This window comes from Athene noctua, chromosome 2, assembly GCF_965140245.1.
Source record: "Athene noctua chromosome 2, bAthNoc1.hap1.1, whole genome shotgun sequence".
NCBI lineage: Eukaryota > Metazoa > Chordata > Aves > Strigiformes > Strigidae > Athene > Athene noctua.
The window spans coordinates 72,489,369-72,513,965 of NC_134038.1; the positions used below are offsets into that span (position 1 = coordinate 72,489,369).

Genomic DNA, 24,597 nt, shown 5'->3' on the forward strand with positions numbered 1-24,597 from the left:
CTGGGGGTGTTTAGTCTGGAGAAGAGGAGGCTGAGGGGAGACCTCATCACCCTCTACAGCTACCTGAAAGGAGGGTGCAGAGAGCTGGGGATGAGTCTCTTTAACCAAGTAAGAAGCAATAAGACAAGAGGGAATGGCCTCAAGTTGCACCAGAGAAGGTTTAGACTGGATATTAGGAAGTATTTCTTTACAGAACATGTTGTTGGGCGTTGGAATGGGCTGCCCAGGGAGGTGGTGGAGTCCCCATCCCCAGAGGTATTTAATAGTCGGGTTGACATAGCGCTGAAGGATATGGTGTAGTTGGGAACTGTCAGTGTTAGGTCAGTGGTTGGACTGCATGATCTTCAAGGTCTTTTCCAACCTAGATGATTCTGTGAAAATCATAGCTATGGAAGAACTATGGATTTACGGCTTTCTTATGGCATGATATTCATCTCATGTTTGGCAACCCATGACCAACCCCCTCCAACCCTCTAGGAGAAACAGCCAGTGAAGCTCTACAAAAGTAATTTAGCAAGTTATTGTCATTTATTGTTGCTCTGCCAAAAAGTTGGCTAGAGTCTTGCCAGTGCTCTGATGCTGTGGAATGTCACCTGGCTACTGCTGGCAAAGTGCCAGATACTACCAGGATGGATTTTGATGAAGGAGCTGTCCATGCCATCTGGCACACACACCAAGCCATGTGCACATGCTCTGCTGAAAACCCTGTTGGCAGTGCTGGAAATGGGAAATCATGTGCCAAGTACAGTGGGCTTCTGACCACCTGAATTTGTGCACAATTTGGCACTTGTCTCATGCTGCATCTGAGTTGAGCAAACTGTCAAAATCAATAACCATGAAGCTTAAGTGCTCACATCCAGATAGAGTCCATGTGTTTGCATCAGTGGCTGAGCTGCCCAGACTTTGTTCCATTCAAAATGTCTGTTGTCAGCAGAGCCCATGTTTGTGTGTGCATCTAAAGTGATCTTGTCCTTCAGATCTCTTCTGTCTTGCTGCTAGTGGTTTGGAAAAAGGATTGAAGAAATTGTGCTTTCTTCTTTCTCCCTCACCAGGAACAGGGACACTGAGGCAGTGTGGGTAAAGTAATTTCTTCACATCTACAGTGTGGCTGAAGTGGGCATATTCCTGCACCAAGAAGAGTTAGTTCCCAAGCTCGTAGAAAGCACACTCAAAAAGGAGCAGGCACAGGATTAAAAAAAAAAAACAACAAACGCCCCCCCCCCCCCAAAACCCAACAATAAATCAGAATGACATTCCCCCCCGCCAAGAAAACAGGGTATCCTGGATCTTAACCTTCATCTATCCTAGGGCTCTTGGGGAGAACGTTAAAAGCAATCGCTGTAAACCCCCTCATTGTTCTCCAGTTATGACAGTGACAGGACCAGTTTCTGCTCCACTTACGTTTTAGAAAGACTTTACGGGTTTTTTTTAATTGAATGAGTTAACTATAGCCTTCCCAGGGACCATAACATCAGCAGAGGTTGCCAGTGTTTTGGCCTTGTCCATCACCACATGATGCTGGGAAGGGGTCTTGGAGGCAGTGGTGCTGGAAACATGCCTCACAGGAAATCCCCAGCTCCCAGTTTGGCTTCCCACTAAGCTCCTGCTGGGATAGGCAGGAAGTCACTGACTGGGGACCAGGATCTGCCTGTGACATTTTATTCACAGTATATTTCTTCCTCTGAAGAATTGCCACAAGCAGATCTCCAGGAGAGGACTGTCATTGTTTGGCCTCTCTCCCATTTCCCTTTTCTTTTCCTGTTCACTGTACCATTATAATCTTCTTCAGACACTTTCACAGAGATGTCTTTAATAATGGATCCCCTGGATCCTTTGCCCAGTAAACAAATTATGGGGAAATAGTTCTGCTCAAACGATAGAACAGCCTTCTGGCATTGAAACTGCTGTCATTCCCTGGCCAAGTAGAAGAGTTTTGTACTTTTCCTCTCAGTCCAAAGGAGAAATTTCTGCTGTAATTAAGGGTGGGCAAGTTATGTGCTAACAGCCCTAATTGTTTTGGATTATCCCTTGGTTGGGACTAATCTCTTTAGCTATGGAACATGCCTGAGTACATTGTCTCAGACTGGGAGACTGGCTCTTAAGGTAGCATCCCAATTTGTTCTTGAAAAGATGGAAATAAGATGAGAAAAGGAACAATACATTTACTTTGATACTGGATTGCTTTAATGAGGGACTTGACAGACACAGAGGCATCTGGTGTGTTTCATGGCACTGAACTGTCAAAGTATTACAATGCAGGTGTTTGAATCTGTAAATGTATATGCCTAATAAGTTGTTGTCTTTCAACACAACAAGATTTTACTTGCAGTTCAAGACAGAAACTATGTGCTTTTTCAATGCTTGGTGGCTGGTACTATGAATGATTCCATAGCCAAGGGCGTGAGGTTATGAATAAATAGGTTTTTATACGTAACATTTAACAGAAAAGATTTACTAGATATGGGATGGAATTTGTTCATGCATGAATCTTAAACCAAGCAAAACATTGTTCCTTACAGACTTTCAGCTTCTACTCGAGTTGGTCTTATTGATAGGATCTAATAGTTTTGTATCAACTACATTTAAAGAACCAGTGCTCTGTTTCCATAATGCTAGCCTTTTCAACATGCATACTATGATGGGAAAGGATTGTTGTCATATAGAAGCTTAATTCAGAGCAGACTTTTAGGGTAGTGAGACTGGCAAACTGCAGCACAATGCAGCAGTCGGCACTTGTATGTGTATTTGAGAAGATCCTAATCCCTGAGAGGTCATCAAAATTTGTAGGCACATGAGTAGATTAATGCTGCAGTTTGTCACTGGGACTAGTCACATGCTAAAGTTGAAAATACACTTAAGTGTCCTTCTGGATAGATATGTAAGGAGTGCACCAGCTTGTAATTTTAACACTTTTTCTGCAGCTTCACTGACTTTAATCTACCTGTGCTATTCTTTTCCTTTAGAATAATGAACTGCATAAACTCCTGGGGATTTTGGCAGAGCTCAATAGCCCAGAAAAATAGGGCAGAAAATTAATGCAAAGTATTTCTTATTATCCTGCCATTCAAGGAGACTGTGATTGGTTGCACTTCTAGACATTTAAGGACTTTCAGCCAGCTTTTGCTCTTACACAAGTTAGAGATTGATTACAGTAGAAAGCCAAACTATTTGGTTGTGTTGGACAAGGGTCAGGCAGTGCACTGTTTGCATTAATCATAACTTTTCAATAGAGGAATGTGATCCTGATGCTTTTGAAAAAGTGCAGGTATGTTATGTGGTTGTTAGTCAGCCTTTGTTGGAATGTGCCTGCCTTTGATGTCTCCATGTCAATAAGGCATGGTGAACCAACAGTTATTGGATGATGAGCTGTCAGTGTCTATGCTTAGAAATAACCGGGTGTGGCTAGTGGTGAGTTTTCATCTGGTACAAAATGCATGTACAGTCTGCTTGCTGGCAGTGAAATCAGGAAATATATGGCTTACCTGGGGCACACTCAACTACCAGGAACCACAATACTCATTTCCTCCTCTTCATGTTATCCATCTTTAGTGACTTTCTTCTGTGACAACAGCCTCCATCTGCAGAAGACGCCACTTGATTTTGTTGGCTGTGCAAGTGACATAGGCACCTGGCACTGGATCATCATTGATTTCATTGATAAAGACCAAGGGGCAAAAAAGGTGACTTCGCATATAGCTGTCCTAGTAATACAACTGACTTTTTCTGCAGCGATGTTGGAGAGCAACCATATTCAGCAAGCATACCTACTGCTTTTTGTTTGCTTCATTTCTGTGTTTTAAACAAAGACCAAGAAAATGCTGCAATCTTTAGTCTGAATTTTAGCCAAGCATCAGGACTGTGACATCATTTTGCCTTGCCACATTTTCCTCAGGGGATGGTGACTGGGCTGACAGCCCATGCTGAGGTTATGTTCTGCTTAAGCTTGCTCGCCTTCACAGTATCAGCAAGATAGTACTGAAAATCCCTAAGACTGTGAGAGCATGGACATTGTCTTGTTTTTATCACATCTGAATTGTTCTTATTCTGTATTCTTTTGAAGAATGTCTTCTTAAAAATAGTCTCAAGGCAATGCTACATTGTAAAAATGATCCAGGATATGCATTCCCTTCCAATGTACTTGCAGAGATGCTGGGTTGACTTAGTAACGTTACTATCCTCATCCCCTGTCCCCTCCCAATACCTCTGAAATCACTTTGCTCGCAACCCGTAATTGCAATCCTCAGATTGAAGATCAACAGAGTGCTCTGTCTTTAAAGGCAGCATAAGAGGGGTGCTAGCACCAACACAATTTGCAGGACTGACCTTGCGAATTAGTACAAAAGTTGGCATGAAGATTCAGGATATTATTGGGACATCTTAACTACTGTGTTTTAGGTACACCTGCTTGTAAATAGTGTATAGCTTATACTGTAGCCACAAACTACTATGCATTAAGTATCTGTGAAATGCTATAGCTGCAGCAAAGCCAGGCTTCAGCAGAGGCTGAACCTTGTGCATCATTCGCATGAACTCCCTTGGGCATCCATTTGGGAGGCAGAAGCCCCTGGAGCACAGCCAAGGAGCCACACAGCCACTTTCTGACAACACCTCTGTGTTATGAAGGCTTGTGCAAAGCCACTGTAAGAGGGAGGAAAATACCTGACGGAGAGAAAAGTATTAGCCCTATAAGCACCCAGTGAGACATTAAGGACGTGGTGCATGCTGCCAGGGCACGTTCCAGGACAGGTGGACTCAGCCTGCAGCAAGGTCCAGAGAAGGGCTGGCGTACATCGGTGAGCAGAGGAATGTCAAGTTCACCATTTGAGGGGACCTCATGACAACTTGGCTCAGCAAGGATACCATGGAATGAACGTGACTTTCAAGATGGAGCTTTCTCAGTTTATCAAAAGAAGTAAGTGGTACCTGCAGGGAAGGGAACTCTGTACTGCAGTCCTGCAGTCCTGTGGAAACTCACACCAAGTAGTTAAGTCAGACAAGTGAAACAGTTGGAATCACTTGCTTTGGTTCTTAGATGACAGAGAATGTTACCTGAAGCATTTCCTTGAACTCCAGTCTCCACCAGTTATTTGCAAGATGAGCAAGGGAGACCCAAAGACCAGATGGAGCTAGGAGGGAGATTTCACAGTGTTATCTCCCCAGAGGGAGCGACAGTAGGCAGGGAGGTTTTGAACACATAGTGTCTCCCTGGCTTAGCAGCTTGCAAAGAAACCCATCCTCTTCAGAAACTTCACATTTGTTGCCTTAGGGTGTTTTCAATAGTACATTTCTGCAAAAGGGCCCCTCTTCAATGTGGGGGAATGAAATCTGTCTGCTGGCACTGACACCTGGACACTATTTTCAACAAGCAGGAAAAATCCTGCATCCCATGAAAAGAAGGTGGCCTGTGATGCAGCGTGCATGGTATTCGGACCGTGTGGTTCATCAAGGTATTTAGTTCACACAGCCTTTTCCAAGACTGATTAGCCAATGGTATTGCTGATTTACATCTCCATCCTGTTGCAAGTTTATTGGACTGCACTGGTTTGGTCTGATTTTTGCCCTGTGCATCCAGGCAGTGATTACACCTGTCTACCTATCATGCTGGTTTTGTTGCCACACGCAAAGGGAGTGAACTGGGGTTGACATTACCTGAGTGATCTATCATTGGAGACAGGAGCTACTCCCACTCAAAAGAATTTGTTAGGCCACGGGGGTATTGCATGGTGAAAAATACCAGAAACTCTTTGGTTTTACATTTTCCGCCTCATTATTCATTTCAGCCACTGAAGTGGTATGACAGCAGACAAGGAGCTTTACTGAGCAACTGCAGAGTCCAGAATGGTATCACTGGTTTTGGAAACCAGGTCTAATGGTTAACTGGTGTTCTTAAAGTCACAGTACACGTCAGGAGTGGGAAATGCTGATGCAATGTATTCCAGAAGTTTCGGCTGCTGATCTTTTCTAATTTGATAAGTAGAAACAAGTCTCTGTGTTACATGGATGTGATGGTATTTAAATTATAGCATGTATTTCGAAATAAAGCACCACAGACTATTCCTCTGGCTATATGTGTATACTGAGGGACATGTTTATGACACCATTTCAGGTGTTAGCAGCTCTGCTTGTGCTGCAATGCACAGGAATCTAGTGAAGTGTTTGCCCTAAAGTTTGTCTTCCATCTGGCCAGTATACAAAGTGACAGTGTGAACCAACTGAGATCATGCATGTTCTCCATCATGTTATAAAGACCTCCAGTCAAGGTGCACGGGATGGGAGTGAAGTGTTAACAGTAGAAAATGTTACAAGACCTTTGTAGAAGGCAAGTAAGTTGTGGCAGGGCTGTGAATATACTGACTACCCCAAATGTAAGAAAACATATCCAAATTAAGCCCACTTTTCCCAAAAGTGGTATTTTTTTGTCACAGCAAGAACATTTGTAATATTCCCTTATGATCGAAATACCAAAAATAGCTATTTTGATATCAATTAACCTGATAAAAGTACTCTGTCTCCCTTCACTTCCATTTGCTTCTATGAGAAAGTTACAGGGTTTTTTTATCCTAACCCATCTAAAAGGTGTTTCAGGAAAGTACAGTTGTTTTTACTGAGATTTTAAATTCTATCCAGAAGAACTCTTTGCACAAATGCAAAGAAAAGGGGAGGGTTCTTGTCCCATTGTCCCTTTTCTTCCTTCACCCTCTTTCGTTCTTCCTTGCAGTATATATATCAAAGAAAATTAGTGCTGTTAATTCTTTCTGTTTGTGGCAAAGATACCTCCAAAATATGTCACCCCAATAGACAGCTAATAATGCAACAATAATCTTTGAGTACTAGCAGAAAATTACACACAGAGGAATAAGATTTGACTCATTTTCCCACAAAATCAATGTGACTTATATATTGACTGGTTTTCAGATTTTTCTCCTTAAAGATTACTTGACCACTGGACTTTTCCTGAGACTGTACTGATCCTTTTGGTATTATTTTGTTTTTTTCTTTCTTTTTGTTAAGAGTCAACTGTTCTTTTAAGCTTAGTAAATTTTCGGCTTGCCAAGCTAAATATTCCAGACAAGGAGATATGTGTCCCAAGTAGTTCTGCTATGGTAATACACCCTGACCTTTCAAGCAAGGGGCATTTGAGGTTTGTGAAACAAACCCTCAGCATGTGACATGCAGCTGGCATGCAGAACGCCTTCCCTCCCCTTTCATGTCATGCCCCTGTGAAGTGACGGTTACTTATGGGACCTGACTTAAAGGTTGTTTTATGGTTGTGACTTTGGCTGCAAGGCTGTTTCCACCCCTCCAGAGAGAGCGGGTGTGCTTGAAATCAAGTTTTATACTTAAAAGTCTGTCTACACTGTTATCGAGAGCATAGCTCTGACCTCTTGTTGCTCATCATACTCCTGCAGCCCCTGTGACACTGGTTAGTCCTTTTTGCTCCTGTGGAAGAGCCTGACTGTGCGAGAATGTGCTCATCTGAGCAGCTCTGCAGTGTGGATGTGATTGCTGCTCCACCTGCCACCACAGGAATTTTTGTGCTCAGCTGTAAAATTCCAAACTGTTACTTCTCTTGTTTTGTCTTCTACCAAAGTAGTCACAATACCTCAGCAGCTTGACTCTAGGCAATCCACGTGCTAGCAGACACTGTGTTTTGCTACATGTGAGCAGCTACAATTCAGCTTCGCAAGACTGCCCTGCACACAGAGCTGCCCACCTCCTCTTCCCTCTTCTTTTTCCCCTTGTGTTTGCAATTCCAGGTACAGTCTGGAAGCTGCTGAAGGTAGCCAAAGGCTGGAGAAACTGCAGGTTTGTGGTCGGTGATGGAGATAGCTCTGCTCTTCTTCCTTTATCTGTCCTCAGATGGCATCTTTCAACAGATGCTGCTGCAGCAGGGAGAAGAAAGCACCCAGGAAAAGTTTAGGGTCTGCTTTAAAGGTGTGGTATATCTTCCTCCTAGGGCAGGGAGAGAGGATATGTACTGAGTGAGGAATGCATAACATTTAGGTCTTTGCCTTCTGTTCTGGTCATGGAGTTGTTTTGCTTTCTGAGCTACTCTGAGAGTTTTGACTCCATGCAATAAATGCAACTCCAAGTCAAGGGTCAAGAAGAGATTCACACATGACACTGCTTTCCCTGTGTAGTAGGGTGGGAGTCACAGGGTTTTCTTCCTTTTCCCAGGTGCTGGCAACTGCTGCTGTTGTCAGCACACTGCTGGCTGTGGCGAACATGCAGGACAGTCAGGCCAAAGTATATTCCAGAGTGAAAAAACCTTTCAAATTTCCAAATACAGTTTCACATAAACCAGTTGCTTAACTGATGCTTTCCACACTACTGTCTCCTCAGCCTGCATATCTTCAGTCTGAAAATTGTTGTCAAATATATGGAATTTTTCTGCTGTTGCATGGATGAGGATGTTGTACCTACTTCCTACTCAAAGAGCCAAGCCATCAATAGATAAGAACCTCCTGCCAGTGGTGAGGAGACAATAGTGATGTCTCTCTGCTTTGCCTGTGGGAGCTGACAGCTGATATCTAAGACAGATTAACCATTATTTTTCTGTGTTTTGTTACGTAGGCTGGCCTCAGGCACATCCACAAATTGCAGTACTGATTTTGCAAGAGAGTATTCTGCATGGCTGTGTGCCGCAGTGCTGTAATCAGGGTTGACTCCTCTTATGAGCCTCTGCTCCCAAATCCCAGTGGGCTCTCAAATATTGTTCTGTGTAATTTTTCTTTTCTGTATTCAGTAACTGCACTTCATTTCCTTAATGAGACCAATCTGCAAAATTAGAGAGATTTTGGCTGTAGAATATCAAACTCATACTGCATATGAGCAACCAACTTCCCATCCCTTTGGCTCCAAGATTGTGTTTGTAATGGAGTGCACTCGTACTTTGTACTTTAACGTCACATTGTAAACCCTCTGCAACCTGAGAATGACAACCTGGGCTCATGAGTATTTGCTGTCTCTCAAAAGAGAGAGACATGCTACAGCTGTCCATGTTTTGTGTTGACAGACTTGGCTCTGGGTATGATATAACAAAATTACAAGGAGCTACTGCTTCAATCCAATGAGTAGGTTCAATCAGCAATTTGGTATTCATACACTTTGCTAACAGACGTGAATATAGGACTATAAAAGGAGTGTGAAATTTTCTTTAATATGTTCACATGGAAAATTGTGATTTGAAAGAGTTTCTCCCTTGCGCAGTCGTTTGTTCATTTGCACCTGTATAATTGACTTATAAACACCTTTATTCTGTTAAAAAGGTATTTACATGCTTAACTATATCTTTGCTATCCATATTCCTCATGTGTACGAAGCCTGACAATTAAAGCCAAGATTAATTTCACATGTTTGCAGAAGTGGGCCCACAGATGGCTGTTAATTTCCCTTGGCATCCTTATAAACCAATGTTTCTGTTATTTTATTTACAAAATAAACACTATACATTTACGTAATTATATTTGACGTCATAATTTCAGGTTTGCTTTGGCCTAGAAGGGCTCAGGGCCCTCAGGGTAGCTTTGCTCATTATTAAACAACAGTTATATAGCTGTAGTTAGAGTTATGCTTGAAGACATGCATAACAAACAAATGCACGGCAGTTTCTATAATAAAGTGAAAAACACACCTTTACAGTGAAAAATGCGGTTTTCCAAATGGAAAGCATGAAGTGCAGTTCAAAAATTGATACCTTTATTTGCTATTTTGTCATCTCTTTGAATGAATGAATAACGTATGCATTCTAAGGAGGGAAATCATGAGAAACAGCATTCACAATGAAGTTGGACAGAGATTGTTGCTGCTTTTAATATTTATTTAATTTCAGTTAATGTTTGAAATTATTTTAAGGGCAGAAGGACTTCCAGCAGGGCCTAGTCACACCAGTGACCACACGCTCATGGACCAAGCCCTGGGAGCTCCTCAGGCTTCTTGACACGTGGTTGTGTTGGTCTCTCACCTCTCTGTCAAAAGGAACTGCTAAGGTCATCCTTTATCCACAGCCCTCCTCCCAACACAGGTCCTTGTGGCTGCTTGAAACAAACAGTTGTCCCCAGTGCCTTTTTAAAATATGGTTTTCCTTCAATCCCACCTTACGTGATTGTTTGTCTTTGGCAGCAACTGTGTAACTGAAAATTTGGAAGTCTAAAATATGTAAAGCACAAGTTCTTTAGCCAAAGTTTCTGCACTTCATATTACATATTTTAAAATATAGTGCTGGCTGAAGGAAGCAGATAATAACCCAATGGCTGTTGACAGAATTGGAAGATAGGTTGTATGCAATCAGCTCCATATTTGCACAACAGATTTAATTACATGGTAAAATTAATTTATCAAGTTTTCATATTTATGCTTTGACTATTCATCATTGGGTTTCTGTATACATTTTTGGAGGGGTCTTTTTTGGTCTGGTCCAAGCGCTGCTGAACTGCTCTAATTTATTGGATATGTCACTGTAGTTGCAATGCTTTGCTGCTTTTTTTTTTCTTTTGCATTTTTATGCTCTGAAAGTAACATCTTTTTCTTTATCTTTTTTAAAGATAAAGACATTCCCTGCTGATACATCTAATCCTTTTTTCGATCCTTTTACAACAGTACCACAGTTTTCTGTAAGTAGAACGTGCAACTAAAAGACTGTGTATTTAACACAATTCCAACTGATTTTTTTTAAGTGTCAGAAACTTATGTGCTAAGCAGTCCGCAAAAAAAATTCCAAGTAGAAATTAGAGTGCTAATCGGTTAAATGTCCCCATTATACAAATAATTAACTTGCCTGCATTCAGACATTGCTGCTTACTAGACAGAGGACTAAGAGTTAAAGGTCAAGGCTTACTGCTAATGTGGTTGATTGCAAAATGTTGTTCAGTTCAGGACTGTAGAGGACACTTGTGAAGCTCCATAGCATCTTTCCAAGGAACAGTAAGGGAATGGGAAGACTTAGTCCTCCGTCTAGCAATTGCATGGCCTCCTGCCTGAAACAGCCTGCTGTGCCATCACAAAGACAGGCCTGATTTCATTGAATTTACGTCCGACTTTTAAGGAAGAATTGTAGTTAGCCTGTTGACGACTACAATGGTATCCTTGTATAAACTCCCATGTTTACTTAAGAACTTGAATCAAGTATTGAACTTAATTCTTGTTAAACTTTCACAGAAGTTGGGATTTAGGGGTTTTGGTAAGGTGAACTACATACAAACAGGAAACAATTATTTGACAATTTAAAAAATAAGTCCAATCTAAGTCCTGCTTTAAGGGAGGCATGTAATAAATAGGACAAAATTATTTACTCTGTAAGAAACACTCTCTGATTATAATTATAAGCTACAGTAACTGACTTACAGTTTTAAAATTACATTCACAAAATGAAGCATTTCAGACTTTAACCTTAACTTTTACTGATAGCAGCAATCCATATCTGGCATATAATCAGAGATAAGTAACTTCAATCACTGTTGGGCCACGTGCATTTAACAATTTAAAGAAGGAGGCTTTTCTTTCACAATAAACCTGATTATGGGATTTGATCTAAATGCTGTTTTTCTCCAAATATGTGTTTTAAAGTCAGAATTAGGCTTCCCAAGCTGTATCAGTGTCACTGTTGAGCTCTAACGGAAGGTACCTGAAAATACATGGGAATATGTCACAGCAACTTTTCACTAGGTCAGTCAAGTCCAGATAGTACAATTGTGGTAAAAGCTAAACCGAAGTTACAGTGTTTGTGTCTTTCATAGTACTACTTTATATAAGCAAAAAGATATGCCCAGAATAGCTTTCCCACTAATTAATAACTATTGTCAGGAAAATATTTTTCTGCCTATGACAATTACAATGAAAGCAAAATTTAGGAGGGCTACATAAAATATGTTTTCATCATGAGGGGGGGATAGACCTTTAAAATATGAACAGAAGCTACCCTGATATACTTACCAACAGAAATTTCCATCTTGAAGAAAATGGCTGTTTCATGGCAAATTCAAATGTTGAGATTGTTGTTATTCTCTGTTGGGAGAGAAGCAGCAAAGTAAAGTTCAAACTAATCTTCCTGAAATTCCCTCTTCTCCTATAGAGTCTGATTTCCTTGGGTAGTGTGGAGAACAGAATCCAGACCACAAATATTTAAAACACCATTACAATAAAAATCTGATGGTGTGTGTTCAATCATATGATTCCATACAATCCTTTTAGTGAGTTATATACAAATATCTGTGGTAAACAAGCAGCTACCTAGAGGACCGCATAAAGATGGGAAAACAATTAGGAAGGTCAATTAGATTTTGGTCCTGTGTTTCATGATCCTCTGTTCCAGCCCAAAGAGACGTGCTTCTCCCCAGCAGTGTTTCACTTCATCCCAATGTATAGGCCCCACTGAAGGCGTGTAGATGGCTACGCCGCAGGCAGGATCTGTAAGGGAAAGGTCTAGGTCAGTGCTAGGACTTGCACGCAGATCTGACTCTGAATATTCTTGTCACACACAGTCCCAGATGGTTACATTTGTTAATCTTTTTCCTTGTTTATTTGGGGTTTTTTCTTTTTCTTTTCCTTGCTTCCCCTTCACTTTTTTTTTCTTTCTTTTTTTTTTTTTTTTTGCTTGACACAAAACATTGAAAAGTTACTGAGGAGAAAAAAGTTATGAACGGCGACATTTGGAAGGCTTTACCTTTTGTATAGGGCTTCTAATCTGGTGGTGTATATGGAGTTGTGTTGATTTTATCAGAGGAAGAATTAGAGAACTTGGTTGCCTGGAATGTTTAAAAATAAGCTTCATGCCAGGAAACCCTCGGAATTTCAGAGATTTCTGTAGAGAAATGGCAGGCTTGATGACCATATTTTCAGGTTGGTATGAATCTCATACATAGATCTAAAGTAATGAAATTATATCTGTTTAGACCAGTTAAATATTTGGCTTAAACACACTGTGCAAGTAGATATATATATAAAAAGATGCTTTGGATATATACCATAAAACCATTTTCCAAAGCAAATACACTTTAGGACTCAGAGCAGTTCTTCAGCAACTGTAATTTGTCATCACTCTGCTGATTTCAGTAAGGCTGGGAGTATTTACATCAGCCTCACAGAGTGGTGCCTCCTCATGCCGTAAAGTGAGATCTGGCAGTCCTCAGAGGATGGGGATCCTCTATGAGGAATGCCAGATTTGATACCCCTGAAGCTTGTAAGGCTGAGTTTTAAAAGTTGAATGAAAGAGAAGTTTGAACAGGTTGTATTAGCCAGTAATTACACATGTAATTGGCCAGGGCTGGAGGGAGAGTTTCTTTAGTTGGTTTTATAATTTCCTTTTTACTAATTTTGTGGAATTAATGGAATTCCTTTTGCTTCGGAGGTTGTTTTGGAGCATATCCGATGTGTTTAGTTGAAACATGATGGTGACTTTTCTTCCTCCCTGCCTTAAAGTGTGAACCAAGTTCAGAAGAAAAAGTTGTCAAGAAAGAAATGCAGCTGATACCAGTAGGAGCATACCCTAATGGTCCTGAGGCACTGACCAACTGCAGTTACTCTGTGCTCTTCCCAGGTCAGGGTCATACCTGCACCACAGGCACTACCCACTGTGGTTTGGCATGAGAAATAGTCCATGCCAAAGAGCAAGACAGGGCTGGTTTATTTTTAGGGATTCCCCCTCCAGTGTTACAGGCTGGCCAATCTTTGCTGCCGTACTACAGTGCTGATATGCCTCACCTGAAAGACAGATGGTTGCTTACTGTTTGTCTTAAACCAGCACTTCAGTGCTGCCTTAACACTGCCTGTCACTGTGTACTGCAAGAATATTTCTGGAGAAGTGTTGCAGTTGGCAAATGTGGGAAAGGGATGGACACTTTCAAACACCAACTGCTACAAACCCAGACTCCTGGCTGTTACAAAACAAATAGTAGTCAGAGGACCCAGCAGCAAATTGTATAGGATTTCTGAAGAATAGCCCAGCAATCTCATGTGGTCAGTGTTCTGCATTATTTTTAGGGAAAACACAATAACGAGCAGCATTCTCCAAACTGATTATGTCTTTTATCTGAATGCTGCCAGTCCCATACATGGAGTTACATCTCACATAGCTCATGTTGCCATCAGGCTTGTCCCTCAGGCACAGCTCTGCAAGAGCCATCAAAAGAGGTGGCTGTGCAGCATCTACAGAGGTTGCACTGAGCAGCAATAGCTACAGCCTCCTGCTTGTTATTAGTTGTTGTTCCTGAGTGTTTGGCAATGAATTGGATGGTGAAAGGTAGCAAGAGCAGTAGAAGCTAATCTACACTTTTTTTCTTTCTGTGTCTGTATACATTTTTTTTGCAGGCAGAATTTACAGACAGCAAATTACAATGCTGTGCGGTGCAGTCATCTCCTAAGATAACACTGGTAACTCCATCGCCCGTACTGAGATCTTTGGCAGAGACTGTACCAACTACAACAGTCCAGACAGTCTATACGTCACATAAACCGATTTCACTGGCAGACAGGTACTGTGCAATTCTTTCATGAAATACTATGATGCTCTCTGCATTAATCAGCTTGATTTATCTTTTTCTATCATAATTACTATAAGCTGCTATTTCTCCTGATACCAAAAGGTTTCCATTTGCTGCTTCACACCTACTTCAGAATAGGTGAGTTATGGAAAGAAACATCTATAACTCATATCTGCTCTGAGAAAAAAAGCCTACCTTAATTAACTGCGGCAGCCATTTCTATGGCCAATGGCCTGGAGAGAAAGGGTTCTGCAGATTTTCCTCAGGCAAGTAATTTTGTCTGAACCACAAAGGTTTTCTTTTAACAATTGCTGTTGCAATTTGGTTTTTGAAATTAAATGTCCATGGGGTAAATCTGAGGTTGAGAAATGTCTGCTCTTGTAAATGAAAAACAGACACTGGTTTTCCTTCTTTTTCTTTTTTTTTTTTTAGTAATGTCAAGCTACAGTGGTCTTTCTTGTAGTTTCTCAGAGAAACCACAAACCATCCCATCTTTCCACAGGCAGCCTGCTTTTAGTTTTCAGTTTTTCCATCCTACCGGTTTTGCATGCTGGCTTCTTATTCTAGAATTTAATCAAAGCTGAATTCCCAAGCTGATAATTTACTGAATACAGATGTAGGAGTGGATATACTCAATAATTCTGGAGCACAAAACGTCCTAGGCTTATGTCAAAAAATATTTATTTGGCATCATAATAAATGAGCCTTTTTTACTTTTGGATTCACAGTCAATTCCCATTTTAATTTGTTAATTTTTTTTTGCAGATGTTGGTTTAATTACACCTGCACACTTGTTTAACATTGCTAACTCATCTAAAAATTTATCGTTCCAGTGAAAATGTAATTCTGAAGCTGCAGTGCTGAACTCAGCTTCTGTAGGATGTCTTGAGCCCTGTGGGTTATTCCACGCCTGCTTGTCCATGAAAGGGCTGCAGGGTTTCTGCGGTGCAGTTTAACTCTGCAAACTGATTTACAATTGTTAGATACTTAACTCTCAGCACAACACAGTAAACAGGTTTTTAGTTTTTTTTTTTTTTCCCTGCACTATTTATTAAGAAATGGAATCAGTAACCCAGGGCATTCCCCAGTGTTGCAGAGCCCACAGGCTCTGGAGTGAATAGGTGTGTGAGAGCAAGGACTTCATGCTCTGCTTCCCAACTCTGATGTGTGCAGGACTGTAGTAAATTCGGCATTTATAGATATCCCCCAATATCAGACCATGCCAAGGAGCAGAAGGCTGTAACACCAGTCTTTTGTGATGTCATTTACTGTAGCTGTTTCATTTTTAGAGTCCCAGTCCAGCTTCCTTTGAAATCAGTAGCCTTTAATGGGGATGAGATTAAGTCCTAAACTCTTTTGCCATGTGGGTCTTTTTATGTCCTTTTTCTTGCCTCTGTTTGCTCTTCAGAAATATCAAGCAGTACTTGTTTTTGAATCAGCCGTCAGTTATCAGCCTTTTCACTGAATTGAGTCTGACCTTTTTTCCCCCTCCTTTGGTATTTTGAAAATGTTAATTATTTTAAATTGAAATCTGAGACTTATTGTTGTTCCCATAATTGGCTGTTTGTGCATTAATTACACAGCGCTGAGACTCTGAGGCGTGAACTTGAGAGAGAGAAAATGATGAAAAGACTCTTGATGACAGAATTATGAAATTCGCACTTCCATCAGATGGAGAATGGATTGGGGCCTTTCATGTGCCTTCTGTCTGTTTACATTCCTCTGCTTCTGTGTACTCAACATAATGCATCGGGAAATGTGTGATATTCCTGGCTCGCCTGGATTCACCACGGTTGGTTAAAATTAAGTCTCAGCTAGACTTTAACTTGAAGGAGTTCCTTTATTCATTTGCTGCTGGGAAATAAACCTTCAATCCTTTATCACTCCTGAGATTTTATACTATTAACACAATTAATTTCAGGTTTGGTTTTGGTAAATCTAGGGCAAAAAGGATCAGCAAGGAACATACTGATTTCTATTGGGAAACACTGTTCTGTACATATGTTAATAAGTGCACAGAAATTAATGTTATGCAGAATATTTTGATAGTAACATAGAAAATATGTCATTTTGTACAACTGAAAATTGCAATGAGCTACTGCTGTTTGTTAAAGAACCATTTTTAAAGCAGAAGAATGATTATTACATCCTAACCCCAGGACTGTTAGTCTCCACAGAAAAATAAACGGCTGTCTTATTAAATTCCTAACCTTAACCTTCACTCAGAGATATAAATAGCTGCAAGGGGGAAAGACACCCCATCATACAGGTATACCCACCCGACGCTCCCTATTGCTTGTCATCTTGCTCTAAACCTTCAACTAAATATTACCATATTTCCATTAATGAAAAAAATCCGTTGTTTAAAGTAATTTGCTACTGACTTTCTAGCTTGATACTGACTTTTTTTAACTAAGTGAGAAGTTTTACCTTCTCCAGGTTGCCTAAGCATTGGGGCTTGCCCACACTCAGCTTCTGCCCTTGCAGAGCCTCAGTGGTGTGGATGTAGCTTGCGCAGGGAAGACTTTTTCCTTGGTGGGTAGATAAACCGCCCCCCTGGCTGACATGAATCGATCACTTCAAAGAATAACAATGATAGTTTATGGCATAGCTATGTCTACACCCATTTTTTCACTCTACTAATCAGCACGTGTGTACCAGCAAACCTAGTGGAGGGTACACCTGGCTATACGTCCCGTTCACCTCCAGCACGCAAGCAGCCTCTATGTTCAGTGGAGCTATCTCAGGCATCAGATGGGGTGGGTGATCAACTGTTAGCAGAACCGCAGCCCCAGGGAGGGTGTTTATGGTATACAGGTAATGCTACCAACTAGTTCCTAGGAAAAAAAAAAAAGGTGTTCTCCATTCCCCCCTGTTCAGTAGTGCAGGGTCATCTAGAAAGTTACCAACAACTGACTGTCAGCTACAAGGTACTCTTCCAACAGGAAAGCTTTTGTGCGTTTTGTATGGCTGAAGATGTATATTTTTCTGTTACTCTGTACACTATGTTCTCTTGTTTGTATTAAGATAAAAGATTGCCCTTAATTTGATACTGATTATGATGGCTTTATCTCAGCTTAAGCAGTTTGGTTGCGTGGAGGCTGGGAAGTGATTGCTGTGAGACTGGGTTTCCTTCAGAATTAGTTTATGCTCTTTTTCTGAAATTAGAATTCTTAAGAGCATCGTAGGACTGTGGATTGCAATGAGAAGATATAAAATGACTTGTCTATTTTATATTTACTGGGACAAGAATTTAGCATTAGACTCCCCAGTTAAATCCAACAAAACCAAACCTGTCTGGTTGCCGTAAACTGGGGCAAAATAAACAGCACAAGTGTTAGGTAGAAGCTCACATTACAAAATGTAATGAAGTAGCTCAACATAAGCAATGGGCACAAGGAGCCGTAGAAACACACCTGGACTGCAGATTTCAGAGTGCTCAGGTGACTTTGCTGGGTAATCAGATGTGACTTGTACACTGTCCACCTTCTAGTTACAGTGCCAGGACACTGTTCCTTATGGTTTAATGTGCTGCTCCATCAATCCGAAGTTATTACAAATGGATTAGGAACATTAATCCCTGTAAAGAAATCAGAAAGGAAAGGAAAATGCAACAGACACAAAAGGCTGCATCTTCCATGTCTTGTTACTCTTTTCTTACCACTTCCCAGAAGGTACTGGAGGAGGGAGAAACAGCAGGACATTTTGTCTATGCCCAAGTAAAAGTGAACATTGTGAAGAACAAATAAAATAAAATTGTAATTAGAGGTACTGTTTTGGGAGAGGAAGGCAAAGTAAGGTTGAGAATGGCACAGCACTGACTCTAGCTGAATCTGGTCTTCTGCTGGCTGTTACACAACCCCCAGTTTTATGTGAACTGGTGGCAGTTTCACAAAGTCATTGTCAAAGAAAAACAGAAGAAACAGACCTGAACACACACTTCAGTTGTACTGATTACCATGGAGTGGACTTTGGGAACCCTGCAATATGCCTTCAGGTTTGGGGGCAAATAAATCCAATTGCCCCCATTAGGGCAGTCTGGTCTCATAAGCAAAAGCCTTTAGTAAAACTGTATACCTGATTCAGATGTTCTAGCTCATGAACAAGCCATTAGTTTATTATTTTAAACACAAAATTTTGCTCCCGTTGTATAAAAATTCTTCAGCTGAAGTAGTCAGAACTGGAAAACAAGAAATGTGAACCAAAGTTACTTAAGAGTGGCCAAGTCTTTATAGTTGAGGTGTGCCCTGGCATAGCTGAGAAAGAGCAGAGACTCCTCCCTCCTCAGTTCCCACCAGGAGAAGAGGGGAAGGCTCACGTGGCCGCTTAGTTCGTGTGGGATATTTTCCACAGAACGACCCAAGTACGTTGCCTTGTCTTGTTTTAGTGTCTTATCCACTGGCTGCCACCGTTTCCTACTCTGCAGTCTAATGGAGCTTTATTAAAACTGTTTTACTGATATCAGACTAAACTTTTAACTGTGGAATGTCATCATCTTGTTCTTTCTTACTACGTACCTTCTTCAGCCACGCTTAAGCTCTCAGTTTTCACATCCTCTGAATAAACACTCCTGCCTCACCTCTGGTTGGGAATTACAGTGTTAGGACACCTGTTACCCAAAACTACTGTACACAAGACAATGTCAAGATGAATATATGCTGAGGGGCAGATAGTCTAGATTTGTCCCTAGACTTTAACTTTACAGGTGTTAAAGGATACTCTGCCCGAGGGTATGTCTGTATAATAGCGCAGAAGTATCTGAGCTAGCTTTAATGAGCTTGCATATGTAGTTGTGGCAGCATGAAGCCCAGCACAGGCTATCATTATCATGTACATTGACACGTGTAAAGATAACGCATTTGAACAGCAGCCTTCTGAAGCATGGTCTCCAGAGCTGGTGACAGGAAAGGGTGGCTGAAAGGTATTTGTCTCTTCAGCTCTCCTGGGAAAGGGCTCATCTCACCTAATGTTAATATGTCCAACTCTCACCTGATGAGAGATCAAAGGAACTGCCTTCCAGAGGTGCCTCTGACTTAAATGTCTACCTTTATACTGCTTGAAGTTAAGTGAGATGAATCCTGCTCTCCATCCCTCTGGTTAAGTGTACATTGCAAACCCTTGCCGACACGGCTACATCATCCCGGGGTGCTTTGAAGTATGATTTGTGATCAGTGTAGCTCTGCCAGCAAAAGCCTTGCGCGTTAGGTGTAAATATACATCAGAAACACCCTGTTGCCCGAACAGCTTTTAACCCTTACGGGGAGAACAGAATGATGAAACCTCCTGCTATAGCCATGCTGACAAAGCCTACCAGGGGTGGCTCTGGCTTTTAACAGTGCCCCGAGTGATGCTCTGACCCGGTCAGCAGACCCCAGCTTTCCAGCGTGAAGTCTCTAAGCGGCAGAATGCAATGTTGTCATGTTTGGGTGATTCCAGCAAAATTTATTGGCCATTTAAATAGCTATGCAAGGAGTTAAATATTTTCTCATATTGCAGTCTCTTATAGAAGCCAACCAATTGTGCTTTGTTTTTGTGTGGTTCAGCTGTTTTCACTATTTTGTTTTAAAAGGAATAACCAGGTTTCCTTTAGAAATGTTGTTTGAGATCCCACATCTCTATCATATCCCACAGCGTGTGCAGATTTTTCACATTTCAAACATAATTAGACCCTGAAAGTGCAATGTTTGAAAATTAACTCCTCCAAAGTTTCAGTTTGTGGCTTCACAAGTCTCTTGCAACAGGATGCCTACGTGCCCATTTGAAACAGAGCTGGCAATGCAGTGAAATGTTTCATTAGAGGCAGCATCATGTTTTGTTTGAACTGTTTACAAATATCCTTTGGTTTTCTTTCTTTCTTTTCCCCCCCCCGAATACATTTCTGGTTCATTGGCTACAAAAACCTACTCGTAATTATGCAATGGAATATTGTTTCTTCCTTTTTCTTTTTTCTTTTTTCAATGTCCTGATGTTCAAGGAGTTTGCAATAAATATACTGAGGCTGATCTGTAATTGCATGTAAGATCAGACTCACAACTGTGTTTTGTAGAGTTAAGTGCCGTAAAAGAACCTGTAGATGACGTGGAAAAGGAGGGAAAGGAGAGAGTAAGTGGAGGAGAAGGCTTCTTTGTCAGCTGCTGCTTGGACTGGTGGGTAGCAGCTTTGGAGTAAGATTGCTCACCCCATTTTGTTTCATCTGAGTAGCAGCGTGTATCATCAGACAGTGTATGATGGCATTTTGTTGAAAACATGCCTAGAGAGAAACTTTTACGGCTCAGCTGTTTACCTGTTCCTGTATTCATGCCTGCAATAAACGAGATGAAAAATATCACAGAGTCTGAGCCATTTGTAGTCATATCAGTCATTTAGGAGGCACGGGGCAGTATGCCAATTAAAGGAAACATTTGGTTGCGGATAAAGTGGTTTCACCTTCATAAAAAAAAAATACATCCTAGGGAAAAACAGGTAATTTCTTCAAAAGTCCAGAGAGTTTTCTCCAGCTTAAAGTTACAGACCAGTGTTGTAGGGTGCCCATCATCTATTGAGTCATTAGTTGGGGCACACCTTGGTGAATATCAGAGATGGAAAAACACTGGCAGGATCAAGGTAGAGAAACACAAAACATGGCATGTTGCTGGTCTTTCAGCTGGGGCTCAAAAGGTGGTGAAAAGCACTACTGGAGTGGAGGGGTGGGAAGAAATCTTCATTTCACACAGGGCTGAGAGACCCAAGTTACTAAACTGCTCCATGAAGGAAAATTAAAAAAAAAACCAAACACCAAACAAAGTCTGGTCATTGTAAATATTTGTTGTTTTAACACAATTAAAACATTTCACTCAGATTTTTGCCCTTGATTTTGCCATTCTTTAAATCTCTAACTGAAAATTTTTTTCAGAATAAAACTTTTCCATTTTCTTTTGTTGAAGGATCTCTAAATCAGGACATTTTTGACATTAACTTTCCCTGTACTTTTATGAAATAAAATCCCAGTAACGTTCACCCCATTTTCTGAGGTTGCCAAAACTATATTTGGAAGGAATATGATCCCATCCTAATTTCTCCAACTGGGTTTTCATCTATTTTTAATCTCTATGCAGGGAAAGCAACAGATCAATGTTCTTCCATCAGTACTCAATTTGTACCAAGAAAATTGATTAGCTAGCCAGCAAACCTAGTTAATTAATTCCCCTTAATGCATGTCTTTGTTAAAGAGATAGTGTTCTGAGGTGCAGGGGAATGAGAAGCTGTATGCTGAAAAATTGTCAAAGACTTGTGTAACTTGGTTGCAACTGAGAAGCGTGAAGGCTTCAAAGATGTAAATCTAAACAATTTTTTGGTTTATTATGAGATGACTGATCTGTGGAACTGGGTGCGAGGTCATTGAGATAAATTCTGTTTCTCAGAGGACATGCTTTCTAGAGCAGAAAACAGACTTTGTGTGCAGGCACTATTAACTCGAGGCAGGGGGGAAAGATGAGGCAATAGTTACCAGACTGACTGTGTTGCACAAATCCTGCTGCAGCAGTGGGGTGGGAAGGTGCCCGTACAGGTGCAGACACAGGTGGTGGAACAAACCCCAGCCCTCCTGAAAGGCGATGGCCATGCTCTCACCAACCGCACCGAAGGCTCTGAGGCTGGCTAGCACTGGGATCCCCATGCCCAATTGCAACTTGCCCTGAAGGGCAACCCTACAGCAAGCCCAGTACCACAGCTGCCTGTCACCAGGCCTGCCAGAGGAGATGCCAGGGAATAAGGGAAGTGAAAGATCAACATCTGCCATCCCCCAGCCACCCCACAGCAAGTTCACAGGCCCATTCCCAGCTCCTGGTGTCAGATGAGGAGAGCGGGCTTGCCCTTTTTGTAAGAAGCTGGGCATGGGATCAGCTTAGCCATGGCATCAGATGTGCTTGACAACCCTGACCATTGCAGCTATATCTTATATGCTGCCAGTAGCACATATGGTATGTGAGGTGCCTTCTTGCCAGGCTTTAGGGTCTGCAGTGGTCAGAGGAGAAGGGAGGAAAACAACCCACACCATCACCTGCAGGGTGGCCTGATAGCAAAACACTGCCTAAAACAATGTTTGTCTTTCCAGTTTATTTTTAAACCACATATATAAAATTGCATAATCACACAGGTAAATATACAATTGACAGTATTTTTTTTCAATGCATATCTCTACAGTGTGTTTGGTATATAATGCCAGTGACCAAACAGCTCTGCGATCAGAGTATCTGGCACAGCAGTGAGGCATAAAAGCCACATGGAACTCTACTGTTTCATGCACTGATTATCCAGCTCTTCAAGCAAAGAGACACTTACCCCTCTGCATCATTCTTCCTCTGCCTTTCATTCGCAAAGTCTTTTGAAAATCCAAGGAAAACACAGAGCACAAATTCTTTTCTTTAAAGATATTTAGTCAGCGATGCTTAGCATCACAGGGCCCCAGTGATGTGAAGAACTCACGTATCTTTTTTTCTTTAAATTATTTGCCTTGCTGCTTTTGACAACAACAGCAACAACAACAAAAAATATTTCTGTGCTACCTGCTTTCCACTCTGCTCTGGCTGCTGGCTCCCTCCAGCAGTGCCAGGCTTGGCAAGAGCATGAGGTGGCTTGGTGGTAGGGGACAAGGGTTGGGTTTATTGAGCAGAAGGTGGACTGCCAGCAACCCCCAGCACTTCCTTCCCTCCTGTGGTACACTTCTTTCTGTGACCAACACAACTGCTGCATCCTCCAAGGTGAGACCTATGCTGCCTGGCGGGGAGGTGAGGGACATGTTTGCAGCTCCAGGGTCACCCATGGAGGGTTTGAGGCTGGTGGGGCTGAGAGCTGTGGTGCTTGTGTATGTAAGAGGCACATGTAAAAGTTGGGGCTCTGGAGATTTTGAAGGCTGCGTTGCTCCCAGTTTGTGCAGGCGTGAGATGTGTGAGGCTCTGGTAAGAGAGGCCAGTGTGAGCTGCCCTCTACCTGGGTATATGAAATTAGGGATTTGATGGCAGGGGAAGCACTGTGAAATTGGTCACTCCTCCCTCCTGCAAAGGAGTTTCATTCCTGTGCCCTCCACAGCTGACTAAACCCAACAGGGCTGGGCTTTGCCCAAGGAACAGAGCGAGGACTGTGACAGGGCTGTGGTCAGTGCCTTCGGCAGTACTGAACAAGACCGGCAGCACCCTCATCACATGGGCTTACAGCTCTTTTGAGGCAACACAGGGACAACAGCCCCCAAGAAGCACCTCTGCCAAGGCTGCTGGCATATGAAGACAGGGAGGGGGAGTGCTGAAGTTGACTTAGCTTTGCAGTTCAAGAGTGCTCCCATTTTCCATTTCCATCTTGACAAGCCAAGGCTCAGTGTGGGCTTTGGCAAGCTCGATAACTTGCTCTGGTTATCACAAGCCACTGGGAACAGAGGTATCTCCTCAAACCAGCTGCTCCTTAGCCCCTTTGTGTCTCATCATGCCATCCTGCTAATCCTCCTCCCTCCTCTGCTCAGCGCTCACCCACTGATGGTTCATAGATGCCTCCTTCCTTCACCTCCATGAGCGTGCCTCCTCTCCCACACTAACATCTCTGACTTTGTTCACATTCCAGATGAAGGTCTTTTCCATTTCTGAATCCAGTGCTTGCTTTCCCTGACCCATCAGTAGGTGCTCCTCCATCCATACTTGTCTTCTACCCTTCCCCTGTGTCTCACTCATCTCTTTATCTTCCCTCTCTGTCCCACCTTTGGACAGCTCTGCCCACATCACAGTTGCCTCCCTCTCCCCGGACGGCTCGGCTCGTCACCTGCTCATCGCTATCAGGCCTCCAGCCTTCCCTCAGAGCAGCGTCTGACAGGCATTACAGCACAACAGGTTTTCTTGTCAGCCAGAAAACCCCTATGAGATGACCTCTCATTAGGGACCGGCTGCCTGGAGAGGGTTTGTCATCAGCCAGAGCTGCCAGGGCTCTCCTCAGGTCCAGCCTAAATACCTGTGGGTGCAGCGCCCAGCCTCAGGGATGCTCCTGCCTTTTCCAGGACACCAGGGGGAGGAAGGGCATGGAGGGGCATTTTTAGAGAGGGGGATTAGCATTTGCTCTACCATTAAAATGAGTGATTTTGCTCTCACATTTTGAAGGGTTA

General features: G+C 42.1%; 1 protein-coding gene across 1 annotated transcript in view; it reads left to right on the plus strand.

Annotated features, from left to right (window-relative positions):
- The window catches only part of EPB41L4B (erythrocyte membrane protein band 4.1 like 4B), a 181,790-nt gene extending 161,004 nt beyond the window's left edge, over positions 1 to 20,786 (plus strand). Inside the window, exons 23-25 of the mRNA XM_074899418.1 lie at positions 10,545 to 10,613; positions 14,305 to 14,468; positions 16,061 to 20,786. Of these exons, the coding sequence (XP_074755519.1) occupies positions 10,545 to 10,613; positions 14,305 to 14,468; positions 16,061 to 16,130 (303 nt within the window). The 3' untranslated portion in view covers positions 16,131 to 20,786. The remainder of the gene's footprint in view (positions 1 to 10,544; positions 10,614 to 14,304; positions 14,469 to 16,060) is intronic.
- Positions 20,787 to 24,597: the final 3,811 nt, after the last annotated feature.